General features: G+C 36.9%; 1 protein-coding gene across 16 annotated transcripts in view; it reads left to right on the forward strand.

Moving 5' to 3' along the window:
• The window catches only part of MAP2 (microtubule associated protein 2), a 291,178-nt gene that overhangs the window by 199,647 nt on the left and 65,723 nt on the right, over positions 1–25,808 (forward strand). For 15 of the 16 annotated variants that reach the window (XM_038585596.1, XM_038585598.1, XM_038585604.1 and 12 more), the window contains one exon: positions 14,574–14,858. In XM_038585596.1, coding sequence (XP_038441524.1) covers positions 14,597–14,858 — 262 coding nt within the window. In that variant the 5' untranslated portion in view covers positions 14,574–14,596. Of the gene's footprint in view, positions 1–14,573; positions 14,859–20,477; positions 20,677–25,808 lie in introns of those variants that run through there. The other variant, XM_038585602.1, reaches the window with a different exon arrangement.

The following is a 25,808-nucleotide window of genomic DNA, read 5'->3' on the forward strand; positions in this document are numbered from 1 at the left end:
ACTTTCAGCTCTCTCACCACATGTCTTTGCATTGCTGTTTTGTGTGTAGAATTGTGCTCTGCGACTAAGAATACCCTGTGATACCCTTTGACATGGAAGCAGGTCTGTTGTTCTGAAGTCTCCAATGAATTTCTGATTTCTTGGGAACTTCCATTAACTCCTTTACCACCTCTATTAAAGCATTTATCATATTGCCACCTAAATATATGTGGATGTGTTAGCTTCTCTTGGTGGCTCCTAAAGGCCAAAAGGGAGTCTTGATAGCATTTGCATATACTCAGCATCCAGAACCATGCCTGAGACATAATAGATGTTCAATAAATTATTGTTAAATTTCACCGTCAGAGGAGAAAATTTTCTGATCTCATATTTCTCTCTTTCATTGCCTATGCTTAAGGCACTTGCCTCACATTTTATTTTCTTGCAGATAAGGATGAGTGAAGTAGTCTCTGTCTTATTTATAAATTATTCCTGAAAAGACTTTCATTCTTTCCTAAAAGATGTTGGTTTCCTTTACATTTCAGGTCTGTAATTCCTCAAGGGAGATGTGGATTATGTCTCATAATCTGTATTATCCTGAATATACCAAGAAAATATTCATATTTAACTGAAATGTTTGTTTCCTTTTGTCTCTATGATTAAAAAGCCAGACATGGGATACCGTTTTAGTTGTACTATTTAATTATAGTTCTTTTTTTTTTCAGTTAAAACAAAGAGAAAAAAAGTTCTAAAAGATTAAATTAAATCTTGCTGCTTAGAAATTCTCAACTAAAATGTCCACTAAAAATACAGATCTTATATCAAAGTACAGGATGATTGTTTATAGCCATTTTTGAGAAAAACAGTTATCCAGAGCATTTTTATATCACTGAGTTTCTTAATTCCATCTTGAATTCACATTTTTACATATCTCAACTCTGAAATTCCTAACTTAAATTTGGAGAATTTCCTCTCTTTGATTTACCTCCTATTTTAGCTTAAAAAAAATTTTTTTTTAAAAATCAAAGAAGCAAAATCTTTTGGTCCGATACTTTGTTGGGTAAAGATATTGCCTTTTCCATCTATTTCTGTCACACGTTTTTTTCAATAGTCTTATATCAAGAGAACCTAAGCACCTAGGTAGCTCAGTCAGTCAAGCATCTGACTCTTGGTTTTGGCTCAGGTCACAATCTCAGGGTCATGAGATCCAGTCATGAGAGTCTGCTTGAGATTATCTTTCCCTCTCCTTCTACTCCTCCCCCACTCTCTCTCAAATAAATACATCTGATAGATGATAGATAGATAGATAGATAGATAGATAGATAGATAGATAATGAAAGAAAGAAAGAAAGAAAGAAAGAAAGAAAGAAAGAAAGAAAGAAAAAGAAAGAAAGAAGAAAGAAAGAAAGAAGAAAGAAAGAAAGAAAGAAAGAAAGAAAGAAAGAAAGAAAGAAAGAACGAACGAACGAACCTGGCCCTAAGTGTAGATAAGTGGTCTACTAGGACTTGGTTTAGCCAAATGGAAATCTACAAGCCATGCTCTGAAAGTCTTATGGCCACATCCTCTAATCAGATGCTATATCCTGACATTTCTCTTTGATAATAGTATATCACTTTCTTTATAGGCTTCCAGAAATAGTAAGAAAAACATTTTTCATTTTACTTATCAATGTTTAAGCATTTTAAGAAACCTTAACTAGATTTTGTGATTTTTTTTCTTTGTTTTGAACAAAACCCTCTATATATACCCTTTAAAAAGAAGACCATGTAGAAATATCCCATATGCTTTCCCATTGTTGAGAAGCCATTTTTTGGTCTATGTATTTACTTCTGGCACCCAAGTTCTTTGGCATGGATTGAAAAGAATTTCAAAGAATGTTTTAGAGATTACCAGTGGCAGACACAGGGAGATTCTCCAGATTCTCCTATTCACTGCTTCTTGGGCAGCCCGGGTGGCTCAGCGGTTTAGTGCCACCCACAGCCCAGGGCGTGATCCTGGAGTCCCAGGATTGTGTCCCAAGTCAGGCTCCCTACATAGAGTCTGCTTCTCCCTCTGCCTGTGTCTCTGCCTGTGTCTCTGCCCCCCTCTCTCTCTCTCTCTCTCTCAATTAAATAAATAAAACCTTTTTTTTAAAAAAAAGGTGAATTCTTGGACTTATATATCAAAAATCTAAAAGTTGAAGAGTGCCAAACAAAACCTCAGACAGAACCTACCTAAGTGAAGCAGATTTACTGCTGTCGTGCTTTTCTTGCCTCAGTTCATTTGGAAATCCAGGAAGGTCACCATCATGATCTTTTCTTTTTCAGAGATGTTATCACCAGTAACACCTCTAGCCTGTTCAGAGACTTCTCAGCAGCCCTATCTATGCTCATCTCTCTCCTTCTCCTACTGCCATTAAAAATAATAATAATAAAGTTCCTATCCTTTATAGTGTTAAAAATGTATTGGATTTAAATTAAAAGTAAGCACAATGAATGTTAAAAAACTAATATACCTCTTCAAAAATTTTGTGATTTTCCTAGAAATATATTTCACTTTAAAATTAATTTAACATTTCTTACATTCCAAATCATGTTTCTGTTTGCCCTTGGCCAATGTTAAGTCTGTTGTTTGCCTGACTTGCCCGTACGTCTATTTTATGTCAAAATGTTTTACCTATGGTCCCACTACTATATAATATTGCCATATCTGTGCCTACATTAAGACTTTCACATATAAGAATGGAATATATTGTCCTTTTAGAAAAACTTATCATTGTGGATATTTGTTGACTTGAATTTTTTTTTTAACCTTCTCACAGACATACACAGATTACATACATTGCAGTCTGGAGGATCTAGCAAATTTGTGTCACATCATATCACTTCAGAATTTTGGCAGAATGCAAATAACAAGCCATAGGAATTGGCCTGATTTCTCGAATTCACTCCAGGGTACATAAAAATATGTCTGCTCAGAGAGAGAAGTCAAACGGTATATGAAGACAATTGGATCAGACCTGAGTTATGAGGGAATTCCAAATGATGCGGCCCAACTCAACTGATGGATGAACAAGGCTATTTTCAACTCACAGTTCCCCTGAGTCACCATTACAGCTGGCAGTGGCATAGCACCACATAGCTCACAGGCTGCCATCAATCCAAGAAAAAGAAAAAAGAAAGAAGAAATTGATCTGCTGTGTATGACTCCTACTTTATTCTTAGATGACTCATAGTTTACTTTTTTCTAGAAGAAAATTAATATTAACTAGGTTTGGGGCTCTCCACGGATGTAGATGTTTAGTATATTTAAAACTGCTTGTAATCCAAATATTTTGCATTCTTCCATTTTTCTTTTTAAGTACATATGACTCAGAAGGTTTATATTCTTGTAGCACCTGCTATGTCGGCTCACATTGCATTTACTATGTTATCTTGTAACCTATATTTTTCACACATATCTGCCTTCCTCAATATAGTATGAACTGTTTGTGGTCAGCATCCATATGTTAATCATAGTTGTATTCTGAATGCCTAACAGAATTCCTGGTATAAAGCTGGCATTCAATAAATGTTGAACAGGATACTTGAAAACATAGTAAAACAATTGATGCCTGGGGGCACCTGGGTGGCTCAGTCAGTTAGTGTCTGCCTTCTGCTTAAGTCATGATCCCAGGGTCCTGGAATCAAGCCCCACATGGAGCCCCACAATTGGGCTCCCTCCTCAGGGGGAGTCTGCTACTCTCTCTGCTTCCCCTCGCGTGTGCTTATGCGCTCGCTCTCTCTCTCTCTGTCAAGTAAATAAATAAAAATCTCTTAAAAAGTGATGATTGATAAGGATCTGAAAATTGGATGAAGGCTCAATATATTATACTCATTAAAGTAGTTTATTAAATAGTGCCTCTCAAGGAAAAATCTAGTTCTTCAGTCATGTGAGCTCTGGCTTTTTTTCAACATTCTTCATTTTCTTGTTTGAATATCTGATCAGATGAATGCAGACCTGAACAGACTAATGTGTCTCTGTAACCTGTTGTAACATCTCAAAAAAAAGCCATAATAATAATAATAATAATAATAATAATAGTAATTTCATCTTACATTGCTCATTAAAAATCAAGTAAAATATTCTCTAACACCATATAGTTGAGTGAAAAAGAGCTCTTCAGAGGTATTAGCTGAATGGACCATAAGTGGAAATCAAGAAAATAAGGTAAATTTCTTTCAAAATGGTATAAAACATAATATTTTTATCATTCCCCTTCTTGCAATAAATAGATGGATGTAACTAGGTAGATGATACATAAAATAGAGAAACTTTATAAGGCAGTTTGTTAAAAGAAGGTTTGGTTTTCTTTTAATTAGTGAAAATTTTTTTTTTAATTTTTATTTATTTATGATAGTCACACAGAGAGAGAGAGAGAGAGAGAGAGGCAGAGGGAGAAGCAGGCCCCATGCATCGGGAGCCCGACGTGGGATCCGATCCCGGGTCTCCAGGATCGCGCCCTGGGCCAAAGGCAGGCGCTAAACCGCTGCGCCACCCAGGGATCCCAATTAGTGAAATTTTTGAGCATAGACTCCAGCGTCTTGTTTGAAACCCAGTCATACCAGCACAGTCCACACTAGCATGCTATTTTCCTAAAGACACTGTCTCTAAGGAACTTTTGGCTTTTTTTTTTTTTAATTTTATTTATTTTATGATAGTCACAGAGAGAGAGAGAGGCAGAGACACAGGCAGAGGGAGAAGCAGGCTCCATGCACTGGGAGCCCGATGTGGGATTCGATCCTGGGTCTCCAGGATCGCGCCCTAGGCCAAAGGCAGGCGCCAAACCGCTGCGCCACCCAGGGATCCCGGAACTTTTGGCTTTGCTTAAATACATCCACTCTCAAGGAGTGCATTAGTTTCAAAGAAATACAGATGACAAATAGTATGACATTATATGGTAAATCCATATACTTACTGTGTCTGGAATAAGATTTTAATTTAAATATGTTAGAGGCAGCATCAAATGGCTTGCATTTGTGGAAGGAGAATTGTTCAACAAAAAATAATGGAACTGAGTAGATCAAGTAGTAGGAAGCAGCATAAGTGATATCTTGTTTATAATTCCCTAGGTCTTCACCCTTCCTCTGTCTTAAATAGCTAAAAGCAGATTCCTTTCGTGGAAATCCATAAAGTCATTATTTTTTGCATATATCCTTCTATATATACTTCACTTCCAATTCTTCATCTTTCATCTATTTTCTTTTAATGACAACCATTTTCTTCTCCAGCTTTTTTGGCTTTTGTTTGGTTGGTTTTTGTTTTCAATTCTAGTATTTTATTTTGTAATCTATAGTACCACCTTCAAGTTTACAAAGTCGTATTTTGTTCCTACCTCCTTAAAAGAAATCTTTGAAGCATCTTTTCTTCAAGGACTAGTTATTGTTTTTAGATTGTAGCCACTTGAACACTCAGTCAGTGTCTTCCCTATCATGTGGATCTTAGGTGTCCAGAACTAAAGGATCTTCGCTTAGTGGTGGTGCAAGTAAATACTTAGACCTAGTTCTTCCTTGGAAATGTTTGTACCCATGGAATTGGCATCTAAAATAGATTTGTATTTACATTGTTTTGTTATGTGACACTGGACAAAGTCTGACATGTCTAAAATCAGATTTCAAACTGGAAAAAAATTAGAACAAGATCATTAAGTGTCTAAAATCCAAATTAAAATTTCCCTGATCCTTCAATTTATGTTTATTTAAAGATAACTTCAATGCAATTATTATGATTGAATTTCTCCTGTGCAGAAAATTAAAATATTGATGTAAGAGTCAAAATGTATTTGGTCAGTGGTTTGTAGTTTGTTTCATGCTTATGAAACTAATACTTGGGTTTAGTGCCATGTCTAAAGTATACAAATCTAGTTAAATGGGAGAGCCAGGATTCAACCCTAATTTTCTAGTTGGAAATCTATTATTTATTCCATCATACTTCAGTACCTAAGAGCTGGTCCTTAGCTAAATATCATCAGTAGAGGCCAATCTTTAGAACATTTTAAGTAGTATTTACTTCTGATATGTATATAAGGTATGTCTTAGTCCCTCTTATATACTGTGAAGGGGGGCATCAGAAATACTGTAGAGCTATGAAATAGAGGTTGTACACCATGGTCACACACAGTCTCTTACTCAGTTCAGTATGGTAGATTGTTGTTATCAATGGAACAGACTTATAAAATAAGCGTTATCCGGATTGGACTTTCTACTTCCAATCTATTCTACAAGTCTCATTATTTTTGGTGAAAAAGCAAACAATGATAAGGATATTAGTGAATCTGGCATCTCATTCTAGATTTCCCTAGCAGTGTCTAACTTGATCAAATAATTTACTCTCTGTGGCCTCAGTTTTTCAATATGGAACAAACCAAACCACACGCAGGATCCTACTGCTAAAAATGTTCAAATAAAAGGCATAAGTAACACATAATAGGTAGAGTTTATTGAACACTTCCAGCTTGCGTGGGATTATGCTTTATTTCTATTATTTTATATAATTCCACCAGTAACCTAACACTGAGTTTTGTACTCTGTTCAATATCACAAGAAATAATTATGCAGCTGTCAACTCTCTTCATACAGACTGTTTATTAGTCATAGTGCGTAATGAGGAATGAATCATCCTTACAGGTATTTTATAGTTGGCCTGAAAAGAACAGAGAAGACAGGAAACAAATATCTGGATTCCCAACTCATAACTTTTCATGTCAGCCAGAACTTTTTCCTGAGTTTTGCATGGAAGACAAAGAGAAGGAATTAGAAGGTTATAGTCAGTTCATCAACAACTATTTAAGCTTTGAACTCAGCATTTATAAACAAAGATGTGGATTCTACATAAATTCCTAATACCATTAGAGGCCAAAACAAAAGTTTCTGTTTTGCTATACTTGTATGGATAGTAATCGTATAAAGCATGATTGAGCCTACATGGAAAACGGAAACAGTATTCATTAATTGTATTATATAACTGGTTGTTTTATTCTTTTGTTCATTCTTGGGTATGTAACAGTACAAAATTACAATCCCAGTGTTTTTATTGAATTGGTACATTACATGATAACAGGGCAAAACATATCATAGAAAACATTCTAGAACTGTCTGTGCCAAGAGCATTATAAAAATGGAGACATGCCTATCTGGCACACAGTGTATTTTTCCTTTAGATTTTCCAAGTTTTCATTGTTTCTCCTTTTGCCAATTTTTGAGAGTATTTAATGTTGCCTAGTAATAACTATAATCAGTGACTATTTCTGTGCTTTGTGATCTTTTTAATATTGTAATCCAAAGAAAAACAGTGAGTTTTGTGGTTATATGGGAATCCTGAGAGAAAAAGTTCTACTAAATGACATTTTCAGCATGCATCTAAGTTATCTAGATATTTTTTATTTATTTTTTATTGGTGTTCAGTTTGCCAACATATAGCATAAGACCCAGTGCTCATCCCATCAAGTGCCCCCCTCAGTGCCCATCACCCAGTCACCCCCATCCCCCGCCCACCTCCTTTTCTACCACCCCTTGTTCGTTTCCCAGAGTTAGGAGTCTCTCATGTTCTGTCTCCCTTTCTGATATTTCCCACTCATTTTTTCTCCTTTCCCCTTTATTCCCTTTCACTATTTTTTATATTCCCCAAATGAATGAGACCATATAATGTTTGTCCTTCTCCCATTGACTTCCTTCACATACCCTCCAGTTCCATCCGCATCGAAGCAAATGGTGGGTATATGTTGTTTCTAATGGCTGAGGAATATTCCATTGTATACATAGACCACAGCTTCTTTATCCATTCATCTTTCAATGGACACCAAGGCTCCTTTCACAGTTTGGCTATTGTGGACATTGCTGCTATAAACATCGGGGTGTAGGTGTCCTGGTGTTTCACTGCATCTGAATCTTTGGGGTAAATCCCCAGCAGTGCAATTGCTGGGTCGTAGGGCAGATCTCTTTTTAACTCTTTGAGGAGCCTCCACACAGTTTTCCAGAGTGGCTGCACCAGTTCACATTCCCACCAACAGTGTAAGAGGGTTCCCTTTTCTCTACATCCTCTCCAACATTTGTTGTTTCCTGTCTTGTTAATTTTCCCCATTCTCACTGGTGTGAGGTGGGATCTCATTGTGGTTTTGATTTGTATTTCCCTGATGGCCAGTGATGCGGAGCATTTTCTCATGTGCTTGTTGACCGTGTCTATGTCTTCTTTGGTGAAATTTCTGTTCATGTCTTTTGCCCATTTCATTATTGGATTGTTTGTTTCTTTGCTGTTGAGTTTAATAAGTTCTTTATAGATCTTGGAAACTAGCCCTTTATCTGATACGTCATTTGCAAATATCTTCTCCCATTCTGTAGGTTGTCTTTTAGTTTTGTTGACTGTATCCTTTGCTGTGCAAAAGCTTCTTATCTTGATGAAGTCCCAATAGTTCATTTTTGCTTTTGTTTCTCTTGCCTGCATGGATGTATCTTGCAAGAAGTTACTGTGGCCGAGTTCAAAAAGGGTGTTGCCTGTGTTCTCCTCTAGGATGCTGATGGATTCTTGTCTCACATTAAGATCTTTCATCCATTTTGAGTTTATTTTTGTGTCTGGTGTAAGAGAATGATCTAGTTTCTTTCTTCTGCATGTGGATGTCCAATTTTCCCAGCACCATTTTTGAAGAGACTGTCTTTTTTTCCAGTGGATAGTCTTTCCTCCTTTGTCGAATATTAGTTGACCATAAAGTTCAGGGTCCACTTCTGGATTCTCTATTCTGTTCCATTGATCTATGTGTCTGTTTTTGTGCCAGTACCACACTGTCTTGATGACCACAGCTTTGCAGTACAACCTGAAATCTGGCATTGTGATGCCCCCAGCTATGGTTTTCTTTTTTAATATCCCCCTGGCTATTCAGAGTCTTTTCTGATTCCACACAAATCTTAAGATAATTTGTTCCAACTCCCTGAAGAAAGTCCATGGTATTTTGATAGGGATTGCATTAAACGTGTAAATTGCCCTGGGTAACATTGACATTTTCACAATATTAATTCTTCCAATCCATGAGCATGGAATATTTTTCCATCTCTTTGTGTCTTCCTCAATTTCTTTCAGAAGTGTTCTGTAGTTTTAGGGTATAGATCCTGTACCTCTTTGGTTAGGTTTATTCCTAGGTATCTTATGCTTTTGGTTGCAATTGAATTACTTGTTGAACTAGTTAAACCAATTTCCAAGCCCCATACCCAGAAATTTTTTTCCCAGAAATTCTAATTTATTAGATTGATATCGGAAGTAATTGGCTGAAAATACTTTAAGGTACATTGGAATGGATGATTGCCAAAGACTGTGTCAGTTTCATGATTTTAGTACCTTTTCTGAAATGGGATAAAATATATCTTCAAGATATTTCTAAGCCAGCCTGTCACATGGTCTGTGGTATGTCTATGAGGTCTCACTCAAGTCTGCTTATTCATGTGTCATTTTTTACATGCTCTACAGTGGAGTTAGAACTTGAGAGAATATCAAATCCTAACCATTAGACCACCAGGGAGCATCTGGAGTGAGACCTGAGTCCAAATTTACCATGCCTGAAAATTTTAGGTTCAAAACCATTCTCTTCTCACCAAGTGAGCTAGTGTTGGCCAAACAGCCATAGGGCTGACAGGACATTTTTCCATGTGCTTATCTTGAGGTAGGGGATTGATGATTAATTTATTCACCATTCAACAAATATTTGAAACCCATCTGAAGACTAAGTGGCATTTTTGGCAGGTTTCTATATTACAATCATGTTACTTGGATGCATCTTATTTTTGTTTGACCCTTTTCAGACTCTGAAAGAGAAATACTCCAACTAAGGTAGAAAATTAGAAAATGGTTTCTTTTTTTTTAGTACAGTGTGTCTCTGCTTTGCATCTTTAGCCCTGAGAAAAGATATTCATGGGTGGCTCAGGAAGACAATAGAGCTGTCAGGGACATTTTCTTCTAGGTGTTTCTCTTACTTTTAATTTCTTCCCATGAAATAGTGGAGAAAATGTGACAGTTGTATCTTACTTTCTTCTACCTACAAGCCCTCAAGGTGTATGAGCTCATAATCTTTTGTTTGGTATACTTAAATAAAAATATCTATGTGCTTCTTGCTTTAAAGAACAGAAAGTATAGGAACTATCAGAGTTTTACCAAACTATTTTTTTGCATGTACAATATTCAGGTAATCCAATGATAGATGGAGGTCTGGATGAAAATGCTTCGGCTTTTAAACTAGTCTGTAGGGACCCCTGGGTGGCTTAGTGGTTAAGCATCTGCCTTTGGCTCAGGGCATGATCCTGCGGTCCTGGGTCTCTGTGTCTCTCATGAATAAATAACTAAAATCTTAAAAATAATAATAATAAATCAGTCTGTAAATGCATTGTTTTTTGTTTGTTTGTTTTTATTTTTTTAAGATTTAATTTATTCATGAGAGACACACAGAGAGAGGCAGAGACATAGGCAGAGGGAGAAGCAGGCTCCCTGTGGGTAGCCCGATGCAGGACTCAATCCCAGGACCTCGGGATCACGACCTGAGCCAAAGGCAGACGCTCAGCCACTGAATCACCCAGGCGTCCCTAAATGCATTAAGTTTTAATGTGCACATATTAAAACATTAGGGAGAACGAACAAAAGTGTGTTTTTTTGGCCACCTCCAATGTAATAAGTCACTTGTCACTTTATTGTTTTCAAGATTTTGTTTGTTTATTTGAGAGAAAGTGAGAGCATGAGCGAGATACGTAAGAGCAGAGGGAGAGGGAGAAGCAGATTCCCTGCTAAGCAGAGAACCTGACTTGGGGCTGGATCCTAGGACCCTGAGATCATGACCTGAGCTGAAGACAGACACATAACTGACTGAGCCTCTCACATGTCACTTTAAACTTACCATTCACTTATTAGCAATATTTGCTCGAGTAGCCATTTAAAGAGTATTCCAGGGAGGACAGATAAAAGAGAAAAAAAATTTTTTTTAAACTAAGTAATGTTAGTTTTTCTAAGAAATAATTCTTGTCATGAGAGTTTGTTAACCTATAACCTATCAGAAAGATCTAGTATATTAATTAAAGTCTTATAAATGTTTTGCATGGAAGAAATTTAAGTCTATTTTGATTTTCATTCACTTTACATACATGAGGGATGACATGAGAGCTGCTGTGTGCTAGATGATAATACTTAATTTTCTTTAAAGAGCATTACAGTCTTCGGCCTGGTTTGAGAAGCAGATGTATTTAAATACAATAGAATCTCAATATAGGAGAAGCCTAATTATTGATATTGCCATCAATATTCTAGAAATCTGATAAATAATAGTGGTGCCAACTGATACAGCCATTCATAAGTTACAAAGTGTATCCCCAAGAACCTATCTTAACTATCATATTAGATATAAATTTTTCTATTTATTAACTAATTAAAAATTTAAATATATGTATCCCAAACTGAACTGTTTTGCCATACAGAATGTTTTATGTGAAGGTAGTTAATTTAATTAATTAAAATTTTTTCTGTTCCTTTTTGTTGTTGTTATTGTTCCTTCCGCTCTGTTACTTTGTATATCTTTTCTCTTTCTTGTGATTTCTTAACTAAAATTATCCAAGAGATTTGACTACTTATAAGGCTCCTGATTGATGGTACTAACATCTTCTACTCAATATGGGTAAAAGTAGTTCTTTTACTCAGCAGCATTAAGAGTCTATGCATCAAATCTACCTAAAAACAACATTGAAAAATTTTATATAAATAGACAAGGAATTAATCCATATACTATTTTAACTTGGAATTCAAGCTGTAGAAAGACTGTTTTCATTCTGGTTTTAATATAAGCTGATATATATTGACTTCAAAAGGTTAGAAATCTAATCAATACCAAATCATATCATTTTTACATCATACCCTTAGAATCAAAAGTTAATGACAGATTGCCAAATACTAATGAATCTTACACTTTTTTTATAATTAGTCATCAAAGAAGTGAATTAGAGTATATCAGTGATCAGTGGCTCAATAGCTGAGATGAAAGCTTGTGTGCTTTTCCCAGGGAGAATTAGATTGAGAATTTTAAGAGCTGGAATTTTAAAAACTGGACTTTGATGAAAGAAGTGTCTGTTCTTAGGGGACTTTCAATTATCAAGAAGAAATTGTTAAATAAAAAAGAGTAGAGGGCATCTGGGTGGCTCAGTCAGGTGTCAGACTCTTGGTTTTGGCTAGGGTGGTGATCTCGGGGTTGTGAGATAAAGTCCCAAATCAGCTCTGTGCTCAGTGTGGAGTCTACTTGAGATTCTTTCTTCCCCTCCCTGCCCCTGGTTCTCCCCACTGCTCACACACACACACACACTCTTTCTCTAAGATAAAATGAATAAAAATCTTTAAAAAAAAAAAAAGTATAGTAAAAATTGAAGCTTACCACTCAAGTCCATGACTGACATTTATGGTGGCATAAGATCTTCTCTCAGCTTTCTTTCTAAGTATGTCCTTAATTGAGATGAATATTGGGGCCCTGCAATATGCAGTATAATAGCAATGACATGATAAAGTCAGGTGAAATATCTCATTCTGATATAGAGAGAAATTTGGACCTATCGGATCTCTTTTTTAAAAAATCCATATTACACGTAGCTGTATTCCCATTAATACTGGAATTGTGGTTAGCCCTACCAGGTAAGATTCCCATTGTAAATTTTTATAAATTGGGAATCAAGGTCTTGGACTTAGTACATTTCTTTTAAACTTAGTAATTTCCTTGCCCACATTATCAAACTAGACTTTGTGAAAGGAGATAGAGGGAAGAATTCAGGTAGCTTTTCAGTTTAATAATCAAACCAGATGATTGTGTGGTAGATACCCCCAACTGTTCAGCTGTTAGGATCTGTGATCTTTTACAACATGGAAAGAGGAGAGTCTTTCTCATTACACGGTAGGAATGGAATGTTGCAATTCCTGATACCTCACAAGTTTCCTTTTATAGGAAGGGGGATTGGAGTTTATTGCATCTTTCTTCTTTAAAACTACATTCACAGCTTTCAGGGGGATTCAGGTAAAAACGATATTGTACATGAGGAAGAAGAGATTAAAGGGAGCTGTGATCACTCTTACCTATATTGTAATGCCACTGTGAAGCATGGTGATAATCTATGATCCCAAAATATTGATATGAAGTTTACCATGAGTGGGGGGTGTTTTCATAATACCATGCTATGATTATAAGGGAGGGTGCCCAAAAGAGTGTCACTTTGATTCCAGGAGCTTTTCAGTAGAGATGAAAATCTTTCCAAATCATATTTTCTGTCAAAGTACTTTTGTCAGCAATGCTAATTATAGCTTAAGATCTCCTCAAATGATTGTCACTTAATTGATGGTTAGACTATGTACATTTCTGATACCCAACAAATTAGAAAGTGATGTCTGATTAATCTGCAAGCATTTTAAAGTATATGATCTGAATATTCTTATCAGGAAATCAGATGATGCATTTTAGATAATTAATCCACTGTATTGGTGCCTCTGATATTAATTAAAGTAGCATGGCCAGCCAGCTCTTTCTTTTCCCAAAATGAGCTTTACTGATTAATTAAAAAGGAAGAATCCAAAACTCTCTATTGACCATTAAGGAGTTTATGTTTTAGATGCCTGGTATTTTGAAAACAAGGTATCTTAATATTTTAAATGGATGATTGCCAAGTGGTACTCTTTCCCCAATCAGGCGTTGTTTTTTTTTAGGTTCAAAGTGAGGATTTTTTGTCACTGACAAATCTTTTCCAGAGAGCCCCGGGGAGGGCGGGGTGGGGGGCCGGGACTGCCAATTTTAGCTGGGAGTTTGAGTGCTTTATATTGTTTTAATTAATTACTTTGAATATCTGTGGCTAGGACTCTCAGTGTTAAACAGTGGCTAAAATGAAAACCTAAGCATTTCCCAAATCCTTTTGGACATTACAATAAACATAGTATCAGAAAAAGTTTCCTATGGCCACTTGGTTGGAATGCTTTGGACATCATTGCCCCTCTCTGAGATTCCAAAGTCCAGTAGCCTATCAGAAGCTCTCAGAAAACTCAAGTTATACTTGCTCCTCTAACTTAGCATTTCTTAAGCTTATTTGATCATTTTAGCACTGACAGTCTTCCTCCCCAAAACACATAAGCCAAAACTAATCATGAAAAAACATCAGACACATTTCAATATAGGAATTAATTAATTAATTAATATTAATTAATTAATTTCTTTTCTTACCTTTCTCTATCCAATTTCCTCATACTGTGGGTTTCCCCTATCCAGAAGGATTCTTTGACTCTACTGTACAGTCAATATCATATGTCAGTGAAAATTAGATATCTCTTTAAATGCCAAACAGTAATTTAAAACATACATATGAAAATTAATGGTGATCGTTTATTAAAGGAGTAGATAGGCCAGGAAAGATCTGTTAAAAATCAAGGTAGTAACAACAACTATTTGCTTGATATCAATAGTGGACTATTAAGCATGTTTTTGACCAAGCTAACCATTGAGTTTGCTTGGGTTTTCCCTATCTTAGTAATAGTAATAACAGATCAGATTTTCCCAAAGTGATGGCTACTATTTTTCTGATTCCAATCCCAGGAGAGGTCACAGGGCATTGAAGAATGGCAGATGATCGGAAAGACGAAGCAAAGGCGCCTCACTGGACCTCAACTCAACTAACAGAAGCATCTGCACACCCACATCCGCCTGAGATTAAGGATCAAGGCGGGGCAGGGGAAGGACTTGTCAGAAGCGCCAATGGATTCCCATACAGGGAGGACGAAGAGGGCGCCTTTGGAGAACATGGGTCACAGAGCACCTATTCAGATACCAAAGAGAATGGAATCAACGGAGAGCTGACCTCTGCTGACAGAGAAACAGCAGGTAACGAAGGACTCCTCTGTCCCCAGTGCTGGCTTTGTGCTTTGAAGTCTGTTTCATCTGAAAGTGAATTAATTTACTGCGATGATCCTCGTTCACTACTGCTAGGACTGAAATTTCAGTCAGTCAGGGGAAATAGACACCAAAAGGAGAGAAAAATCTTAGGAACTAGCCCAACATTTCCCCCAAATTAGTTGTATTCTTAATCTCATCTCTTTAATTTTAATAGACAAATGGCTCAGTGTATGGGTGTTTTGCTAGTAACTCAGCATTTTAACTCACTGAAAGGAAATTTCACAGCTAGTTACTTATTAATTCTCTTGAATGATAATGGACTTCAATCTGAATGACTGAATAGAAGGATATTTACTTTTGGGGGCAGAAAGAAATTTAGAGTTTATCTCCCAGCCTTTCAAAAAATAAGGAGAGATTGGGGCATCTGTCTGGCTCAGTTGGTAGAGCATACAACTCTTGATCTTAGGTTTGCAAGTTCAAGCCCCATGGTGGGTGTAGCGGTAACTTAAAACAAAATCTTAAAAAAAAGAAAGAGAAAGAAGGAAAGGAAACGAACACACACACGGGAACCATTCCATACTTCCTCAGAGAGCTTTGTAGAAACTAATATTATAGATGCTTGAAGAAAAACATAATTTGATTTACTCTTAAGTACTTCCTTTCAAAGTATAATTTCTACCAATAGTCCTCTTTATTCTATCATTGATAATATCATCATTGATGGCATAGTCATTATATACCATTAACAGTATAGAGAAATGCTTGCCTGCACTATATTCTTCACCATTATTTTCCTTTTTTTTTCTGCAAACAGAATTTAATGTATTTGAATACAGTAACTTGTAGGCATGCTGTTCCCAAAATAGCCAAACTACAAGTAATAAGAAAGGCAATACCCCCTTTCAAAGTCCTCCCTTGCTTATTCAGACACTGGTTTTCTGCATTCCATCTCTCAGCAACACTTCTCAACTGTATACTTTGTCCAAAAAATACATTTCAATTTTCATAGGGTAAGATTAAAGATATTTCAGATAACTGAGGAGAAATTACGTAAGGACATAGGGTATTTTTTTTAATCCCCTCATTTGATAAACTACTGTCGAGCATTTTCTTTACACAGGGTGTGTTAGCTTCTGTGCCAGGGCTCGTGCAAGGAATGGTCTCTGAATGTCACAGAGCAGATGACTTATCTGCTCTGTGTGCAGACATGAGTCCTGTGCACACAAAAAAATGTAGAACATAATGTGTCCTGTGCCAAATTTGAAGGCAAAAGTTGAAGAGGGATTGTTTCTGCTTAGGACCAATTCCCAAGTAGCGCACAGAAGCATCGTGAGAAGTCACAGCAGACTCGCAGGGGTGTGGCAGATTATTTTAATAGCTCAAAGGGAAACACAGTGATATTCAACATCTGTTAAACACCGCATGACGTCAAGATAGCTCACAGTTTCCACATTCAATCACACTACATTCCTTTTTTAAGATTTATCTTTGTGAAGTCAGGTTTTTGGCAGTTGCTGTGATAAGAAGCAAGCACCCTACGGAAATTCACATGGAACAAGGGAAGAGAGTGAGTGTGCAATCTAATTCAAGCATTTCAGAAGCTAGGTAGTTCTCCCTAGGCACATATGCCCCATTAATAGGAAACTGTGGATACAAGTGAGATAAAAATGTTATTTTTGCCTTTCATGGTCACAATGAGGATCAAATAAGAGCAAATAGTGTAGAAAGTCAATGAATCAAAAAATAATATCTTCTAATTACCATGATTGTTATGGGTGTGTCAATATGGACAGCAGGGCACTCTTGTTCAAGGAATATTTTTCTACAGCTGAGTACAATACAGCTTGAACAGGTGGGACTTGTGTGTCAGGAGAACTAACTAGGAAGATTTTGAGGGAACTGAGGCATGAGGAGAGAGGACATGATGGAGCAAGATGCTTGTGGGGAAGGCAAGAGAGATTGTGATAGACCAAGATTTTTCTCATCATTGTATCCTGCAACACCTGAGGTTATACTTCAAGTGCTCAATTAACGTATGTTGAGTGAGTGAATGAATGAGTACATGAATGAACGTAAAAGAAAAAAGAAAGTCCCTTTCAAATTAATGGTGAAAAGTCTTATCTTACCAGTTGAACCTCACAGATGATGATAGAGGCTGATAATACACTAAAGAAAAAAGTCACTGTTCATGTTCAATCAAGCAGTGAAGAGCTAATATCACTATTTCATTTTTTAGTGGTCTTAATTAAGTGTATAAGAGCCTCAGAAAAATCTCTTTGCCACATCAGTGTGTCTTCACCAGTTTCATTGAGGAACTAATATAAATTAAAAGGAGATTAACAGCTGTTTCTTTTCATTTATAGGTTCAGGACCATAAATGAGTTAATTTTGATTTAATTTTGAATTCAACTCAGTTGAATAATAATAATTCAACTCAGTATATATCACATAAACCTTATGTTACCATATAGACTCCGAAAGTTCCATATGTATGCTCACAGTTGACAACAAAAGTTTTCAACAGCCAGCTGTGGGTTACCAGAGTAAAGGTGGTGTGCAATCCTAACAGGGTGTGATTTTTAAATTAACCTCTGTCCAGAAATAACAGGCTATGTATTAAGTCCATAAAATGTGGAAAGCTGTGAGAAAGGAAAAACGTACAATATTGTCTCCTCATACCTACAGAGGATGTTCTAGTGATCATGTGTAATTAGATTTCTCTCTACTTTAGCTTAATAAAATTATTAAGCTTAAAATTATTTAGCCTAATAAAATTATAAAATTATTAATTACACATAATTGTTTCACAAACAAAAATCCTTCCCAGTAGAAAGACGTGTTCTTCAATCTCAAATATGGTCTTTAAAAATACTGTCCTCTGATGGTAAGGATCACTCACATGAGCTGGCATTGTATTTCGAGGTGATTATTTTAAAGAGAACCAGAGAGGGATCCCTGGGTGGCTCAGCGGTTTGGCGCCTGCCTTTGGCCCGGGGCGCGATCCTGGAGTCCCGGGTTCGAGTCCCACGTCGGGCTCCCGGCATGGAGCCTGCTTCTCCCTCCTCATGTGTCTCTGCCTCTTTCTCTCTCTCTGAGTGTCTATCATAAATAAAAATAAATAAATAAATCTTTAAAAAAAAAATAAAGAGAACCAGAGGAACTATAGCCTCCCTTTTTATCATTCCCATATGATCTGTCAGTACATTGCATTTTTCCCTTATAAAAGATACTTCTCAGGGCCCTTTTAACATGACACATTTCAGTAACATCAGGTCTTCAGCTATATGCTGTGATGTTCAGGCCACTACTGGTTGAATCCAAGGATCTTTCTTCTCTTCATTGTTAGAAACGAATTTATCCCCAAGGTGGTTTATTTTTATTCATCTCTAAAAGCAGGATCGTGTAATAAACGTTACACAATTACTGCATCTCTCGCCCCTCCTTTCTTCATCAGGTGGGCTTACGTCAACCAAAGATCTTACCTCGTTTTCTCTCACCTATGCTTTTCAATGTTTACCTTCATTTCTTGGCTATAATAATTTTGAATTTTTTTACGTAGGCAAGCCCATAGTCAGCTTTTCTTTGATCCTATGTGCTGAGACTGAGGGAAAGGGTAGAAGGGAATTCTAGAAGGCGATAATATTTTAAATTACATTTCTTTATGGATTACTCTTCTAGATTTTGTCTCTTTCTTTACAGTTGAAAGCTAATCCATAGAAAAGTAGATAGAATTATTTGCTCACCTATTGAGGCATAACTTTTGATACTTTAAGAATTTTTCTTATATATTCACTAAAGTAACCTTTATAGAAGCCATGCCACAAAAGCACAAAAAAAGAAATGAGAGACCACTGAGAATCTAGTCTGTTTGGAAAGCTGTTATTATAATAAGAGTAAAAACATCAGTTTTTCTTATTAAAGTATAGTTGATACACAACATTACTTTCGTTTTGGTTGTACAACATAGTGAGTCAACCTCTCTGTACTAAATGCTGCTCTGCGCAAGTGTAGTTCCCATCTGTCACCTGCAACACTATTATTGTGCCACTGACTATGTTCTCTATGCTGCACCTTTTATTCCTGTGACTTATTCATTCCATAACTGGAAGCCTGAACCTCCTTCTCCCCTTCCCCCATTTTGCCCCTTCCCTCTGTGCCCCATTCCCTCTGGCTACTCTCAGTTCTCTGTATTTGAGTCTCTTTCTGCTTTCTGTTCATTTTAAAACAGTCATTTTTAAATTATCTTCCAAAGCATGAATCATAAAAGGCTTGTGATGAACTTTTCCTCTCTCTTCCACCTTATTGTTATTGAAGAAAGCAAGGGTACCACATCTGGTGCCCCTACAGTTCCGACTCTGAGTGGAAATTAGGAACCCCATCCTTAAGTTTCTCATCTGAGGGTGGGGCCCAAACTCATATTGGCATTCATATCAAGATAACTGGAAGAAACCAGTACATAAGACCACCTTTCACAGTCCTCCTCTTTACAGGTATAGTCACTCATCTGAGATCAGATGACTACAGCCGGACTGCAGGTCACCCACTGCATAGACCAGTGCAATGCCCGCTACCCCACACTGCCAGGTTCAGAACAGCACGGGCAGCTGTCACAGTTATCAATTATAGTCCTCTTCTATTGCAGGACAGTCACATCCATGGACCTCTACGAAGGACAGAAAACTGTAACTTTAGTCTTGGTTTTTAGTATTAGTGAAGCAGGAAAGAGGTGGTTCTCAGAAGTGTATAGATGCCACAACATGGAAGTATTTAAAATCATGCTTCCATGATTTGGGCTATCTAAGGTACAATGCTTTCAACATGAGCAGCAAACACAGTCAGAGTAGAAAGTGCCTTTGTGATCATCCAAAGGCAACATCAGCTGTCTCTTGGAGTAAATATGAAGATTAAAGAACATTTCCTCAGTTCCCCCACCCCACCCAGTTCCCCAAGGGTGTTTTGTTTTCCCAACAGTCCGGGGATCCTATTCAGGTCTACTCCCTCCTGAAGCAGTGAGATCTGTAAAAGCTCTTCTAGGTGATACACCGTTGCTCTTCCAGAGCTTACCAGGGGAGCTGTGCCTTTGGAAGCCTTGACCTGCACTTTAGCATCCCCACAACTCAGGCAGCCAAGTGATGAACGCACTCAAATACATAAGTTGAGTGTTGCCAGGATTTTATGTTTAGGCTTAAAAATATATGACGGAGGAAAGTTTGTCATCATTCATGTGCAAAAAGCTGAATATACCTTTAAGCCTCTCTCTGTTTCCCTTTCCAATCTTAGAAAATTCAAACTTGCCTTTTCTTACCTCTCTCATTCTTCCCACCTCCATTCCCAGATTTGAGATTTACTAGTAAGAGTCATCATGCCATTTAAAATATGGCATATTGTATATGATATTATATTAATGTACACAGAGCCAAAAACGTACAGAACCATTTCTCCTGTGAAACACTAAAGCCATCTGCACCACCCCGCAAGGCAAATAAACACGCTGGCCTAACAATACAAGAGGTTGCAGATTTTCCTTCCCTTGTTACCATGGCAACCACTCTTTGCTGGAGCTGCCATTTCCCGGAGCTCCGCAGAGAGAGGAGCATGCGGAGCAGAGTTATTTAGCATTCAAGGGTGGATCTGCAGAAAAGCGCAGGGCCTCACTGCGAAGCTTCTGGGCCTGGCGGCGCCGATGGATGAGTACAGAAAATGGGGATCTTGTCAGTGTTTTCCTTTGAAGAGTTAGGCATCTGGGGTTAGAAAGAGTAAGGAAGATAAGGATTGATTTTTTTTTTTAAAAAAGGCAATTCACAAGGTTTGTATTTGTCATGTTTGCTTTGTCCTGTGTGATCTCTATAGCATTTGAAGCAGATTTGGGGTATTAGCTTCATTATAATATGTGGCTTGTCTTGTTGGTAAATAGAAGGATCTGTACCTGATGGAGAGCTAACTGACATGGACATTATAGTAAAGGCCTGCATGTCTTACTCTTGGTAAGATAGGAGCTTATATATAGTAGGTATTACTAGCTAGAGCTTAAAGTGTTTTTACAAAGTGGAGGAAAACACAGGCACCAGATAATGTTGTTTACTTAAATATGCAGTTATATATATAAGCTAGTTCTCCCTATAAAAATCTACTTCACATCTATCTTTGCTCCTCAGCAAAAGTCTTAAAGTAGGATGAGATTTGTCTTCAGCCAATAATTCTGAATCAAAATATAAGGAAAACTTGGTTTCTCTAGACTTCTTTTAATTAAACCCAGTGACTCAACAAATTAAAACATGTTTTTGTTCCTTGGAATTTTAATTGCCTACAAACACTTCCAGTTGTGAAGAGCAAGGCTCTATCTAACACAATGTAATATGATATTTAAAAACTAAAATTGATTTGCATACACATTTACTCCCTTGTATATTCTTCCAGAAAATTCCTCCCATGCACTTAGTGGAAATCAGTCTTGTTTCTTTACCATTTTGTTTTACACTAAATGTCAGAACCACAGTCATAAGCACTTTTTAAAAAAGTGTTTTATCATTCTCTTTGGCCCACTGACACTTTGAAAAATTATTTTGTTGAATTTGAATCTTAATCAGTGTGACAGATTCGAGCTAAGAACAATTTAGACCTACTTGTAAAATTATTCTGTCCAGCTTGTTTTTAAATGTAAATATAATTTAATTATCATTGTATTTTCTTACTTGACCCTCCCTCCTAATCCTGTATCTTCCAAGACTTTATCAAATGTTCTCCTCTATAATTTGCTGTTGCGTTTTGTCATCACTTTTTTTTTTTCTTATTAAGGTATTCCCATTTTTTGAGGTTTTTAAAATTTCCACTTAAGGAAGAATTCTAATGTTTCATAAAATCTTTTTTATTTGCAGTGAGCAGATGAAAATAATCAGTCATATCAGCAAGTCTTCATGGATTCAGTTTTGGATAAGCTAAGCCTTTGTTTTGCTGAGGATTATGCATGCCCTTTTTTTTAAAGATTTTATTTATTTATTCATGAGAGACACACAGAGAGAGGCAGAGACTAGGCAGAGGGAGAAGGACGCTACCTGTGGGGAGCCTGATGTGAGACTCAATCCCGGAACCCCAGGATCATGCCTGAACCAAAGGCAGATGCTCAACCACTGAGCCACCCAGGTGCCCCTGCACGCCCTTTATCTGTCTCTTATTATATTTCTTTTTTTAAAAAAAGATTTTCTTTATTTATTTATTCATGAGAGACACAGAAAGAGAGAGAGGTAGAGACATAAGCAAAGGGAGAACCAAGCTGCTCTCAGGGGGCCAGATGTGGGACTCCCAGGACCCTGGGACCATGCCCTGACGCTCAACCACTGAGCCACTCAGACATCCCTCCTATTATATTTCTAAGAATTCTCTCCTCACAAAAAAAGGGGGAAAAAAAGATAAAAGAACAACTTTAATAGTAATTTGCAACAAATAAATTGCTCTACCACATATTAATCATTGATGGACAATGTATTTTTTGAAATGAATAACATATATATAAATTGATTCTATTGCTTGTATGTACCTAAGAAAAATATCTGCCACTGTATGCCAAATACCACCTCAAGGGCTGGCTCTGGTTTTGATGTTGCTGCTCCTAAGAGGTTAGTAGACTGCAGAGTACCTCAAGATAGTCACTCCCCCCTCCTCCCTCCGCAAGTTACTGTGATGAACCGACTCTTTCTGCTTCAGTGTACCAAGCCTTCTCTTCCTTTCATTCCCTCACACTTCACTGCTCCTTAGCACATTACATAAAGCACGTGCTTTGACTGTCAGGGGAGTCTGGAAATTCATCTCAGGAGCAGATGAACAGAACAACTGGTGTTTGCCTTGCGGATCTGGTAGTGAAAGCATGATCTGACTTGGCATCATGAGTCCTGAGGGGAAAAAGGACACTGAGCCACTAGCTGCCCTCTCACGGAGTGGTTCAGCTCACAGAATGAATCACTATTCAGCAACGCACATAGAAAGTACAATTCGAAACCCAGCCAAACTGATGAGCAAAGAAAGAGGAACACATATGTCCCAGGCTCTCATTGGGACTTTTAACGAATATGCAAGTGCTAGGTGGTTATTAGAACACAGAAATGAGAATAAAATGTCTGTTTTTTACAACTTATTTCAGTAGTCCTCGAAACTTAAGACAACATTAGGCAAAATGAGTAATAGAGGAATCAAAATTCAGAGAAAAATCATCTTTAATAGTGATGACTAAGTCTCAGCAGCCTGGAAATTAGACTCAAGATTTTCGGTCCAAATTTTGTATTTGGCAAGACAGATGGAGACAATGCTGGGATATGAGCACCTCTGTTTCGCCCATAAGAGACCCCAGCATGAATGGTCAATTCCTCTGAATGAACTAACAATCTTACCTTTTGCAGAACAAGTTCAATTTCCCCAATCTATGGCTTCATTCATGTGCTGCATTGAAACAGGAATGGGAAAACATTTTGAAAGGGTACATAACATACAGGAGAGGTTTTCAGGGTCCACGGTCAAAGATCCACGATTTTATTCTCTCCGAGGAATTTTTTCCTCTTCTGAACACCTCTGTGTAACATGTTCATCTCTTACTAATAGCTCTAATCATATGGATCATTCTACTGAGCTTATTTGTTACTTGTTTTAATCTGCAGCACTAAGTTATTGGTTTTTTGAGGTAAGAGCTCAAAACATTTCATCTTCATGTTCCTTTTGGTATATAATGCAGTGATTGTTTTCTATAGTAAGTGCTAATACATTTTTTTTAAATTGATATAAAGAAGAGAGAGAGTTCATATCCATCTTAGGTTTTAAGATTAGAAATCTCATAAGCAAAATGGGGCTACCAAAATTATACCACAGTATGAGCAATGCACTTGTGGGAATGATGGTGTTGGCAGGAATACTGGATATAAAGAAGCAAATGAAGAACCTAAGAGAGAAGGTTAGAATCAAAATGAGGACTATAGAACTATTGACTTGAACAGAAAGGAATTAAGTAGGAACTCTGAAAATACCATGGGAAGGATACGGTGGAAGATGACATGGTCTGAAAATGGGCTGAAGGTTTGGTGTAAAGAAAATATACCTTTGACTTAAGATAGCAATATGACACCTGATTAGAAATATTTTCTTGATGATAAAAATTAATGAACTGGAAAGAATATGGAAATGGAGTAAATGACCTTTCTAAGAGATATCTATAATCTAACAGCTAGGTAACACATGGATAGTGAATAATTTCTCATGCTCATTCCTGCAAAATTGAGCCCAGTGTAACAATTGGCTCCAGTTGAAATGGCACTGAAATATCCTGCAAACAGAACTTTAAAATTCACGCCTCTGTTGATCCTCTGGGTGTAAGTTAAGGATTGCCTCACTGTTCTAGGTCAGGAGCTCATATAAATTTCAATTCTGACAAACGGGCAATCTGATTCTTTTGGGGGGGGGGGCAATCTGATTCTTAAAGCAAATGGATGTTCTAAGTCATAGATATAATTATCCTTCTTTAAAGGAATATACCAGTATGGTCTTAGAGAGAGATGTATCCTATTTTTGAAGGTCAACCTGAATGAAATATCACCAATGCCCTTTTTTTCTCTATTTCATCTTTGAGTCTGTAAAATGATTTGCAAATGATAAGTTCTTAGCTAATGAACGTTTCTTTACTGAGTAATAGGGATAATTATTTGCTCAATTTTGGAAAAATATTTTGATTTCAATTAGATATACTTCTCTAGTTTCATTATTTTAAAAAGTGATAAAAGCTTTTAGTAACCCATTTTTTTTTGGTGTATTAAAATGAAAGATGCTCCCATTTACATGTTCTGATTCTAATCATGAAGTATTTCAGTAATTAAAGGACTTTTTTCTTCTTTATAAGGGAAAATCATCATCACATCATTTACTATTAATTTTATGAGCAATTTTAAAAAATGAAATTTTTAGACACTTTCTCCTTGCGACATTTTGTACATCATTATCCTTTATCCTAAAGCCCATGCACATTTCTCTTTCTTGAAAAACTATCTACTGGTGGTTGTTGTTGTTTTTTTCTCATCAGCTTGAAAAGTAGAGATTTATGACTAAAGCATTGTAAAGATTGGAATAGACCTGCTTTTGTCCGAGCTTTACCAGAATGAAAATGCTAACATAGGGAAAACTGTTTTTTCTCCGAAAAAAAGAAAGCACTAATTTGACCTAGACACCAAAGCATGTAAAATATTCCCCCAGGTCAGTTCCCACCCAATTCTTAGAAGTCTCTCTTTCAGTCAGAAAAGAAACAAAGAACTGAGTTTGAAGCAAGTCCAGATGCTACTTTCAAAATTCACATTTTAGGAAGAGGAGTTCATTCATTTGGGATAACAATGATCTCTATCCTCATGAAATATCTGCCTACGAAGTTGATGGTGCTTGAAAATGCCCATTAGACCACATTGAACTTGCACATATGATCTGAATGCGACACTGAAAATACTGAATGCCCAAGAACTTGGATGTTTTGGTGACACAGATTTCCTTTCTAGTTGGATTTCATCGTAAGGAAGAGTAAATTGAAGATACCCTTGCTGATAATTTAATGTCTTAGGACCAGAATCACCAGATGAGGTTGAATTTATTTATTTTTTTATGTAAAGGAGTATAAACTTCCCAAATTATGTCTAACTTTTTAAAGTTCATTTTTTTTAGATGAGCATTTCTTCAATTCTAATTACAAATGCTTGAGTCTCCTGGGTCCCCAAATAATGGTGAATTTCAACTCCTTTATGTTCTCTGATACAATTGGATGTGAAAAAACTGTATAAGTACAAAGTGCGGGATCCCTGGGTGGCGCAGCGGTTTAGCGCCTGCCTTTGGCCCAGGTCGCTATCCTGGAGACCCGGGATCGAATCCCACGTCGGGCTCCCGGTGCATGGAGCCTGCTTCTCCCTCTGCCTAGGTCTCTGC

The sequence above is a fragment of the Canis lupus genome, chromosome 37, assembly GCF_011100685.1.
Source record: "Canis lupus familiaris isolate Mischka breed German Shepherd chromosome 37, alternate assembly UU_Cfam_GSD_1.0, whole genome shotgun sequence".
Lineage (NCBI taxonomy): Eukaryota > Metazoa > Chordata > Mammalia > Carnivora > Canidae > Canis > Canis lupus.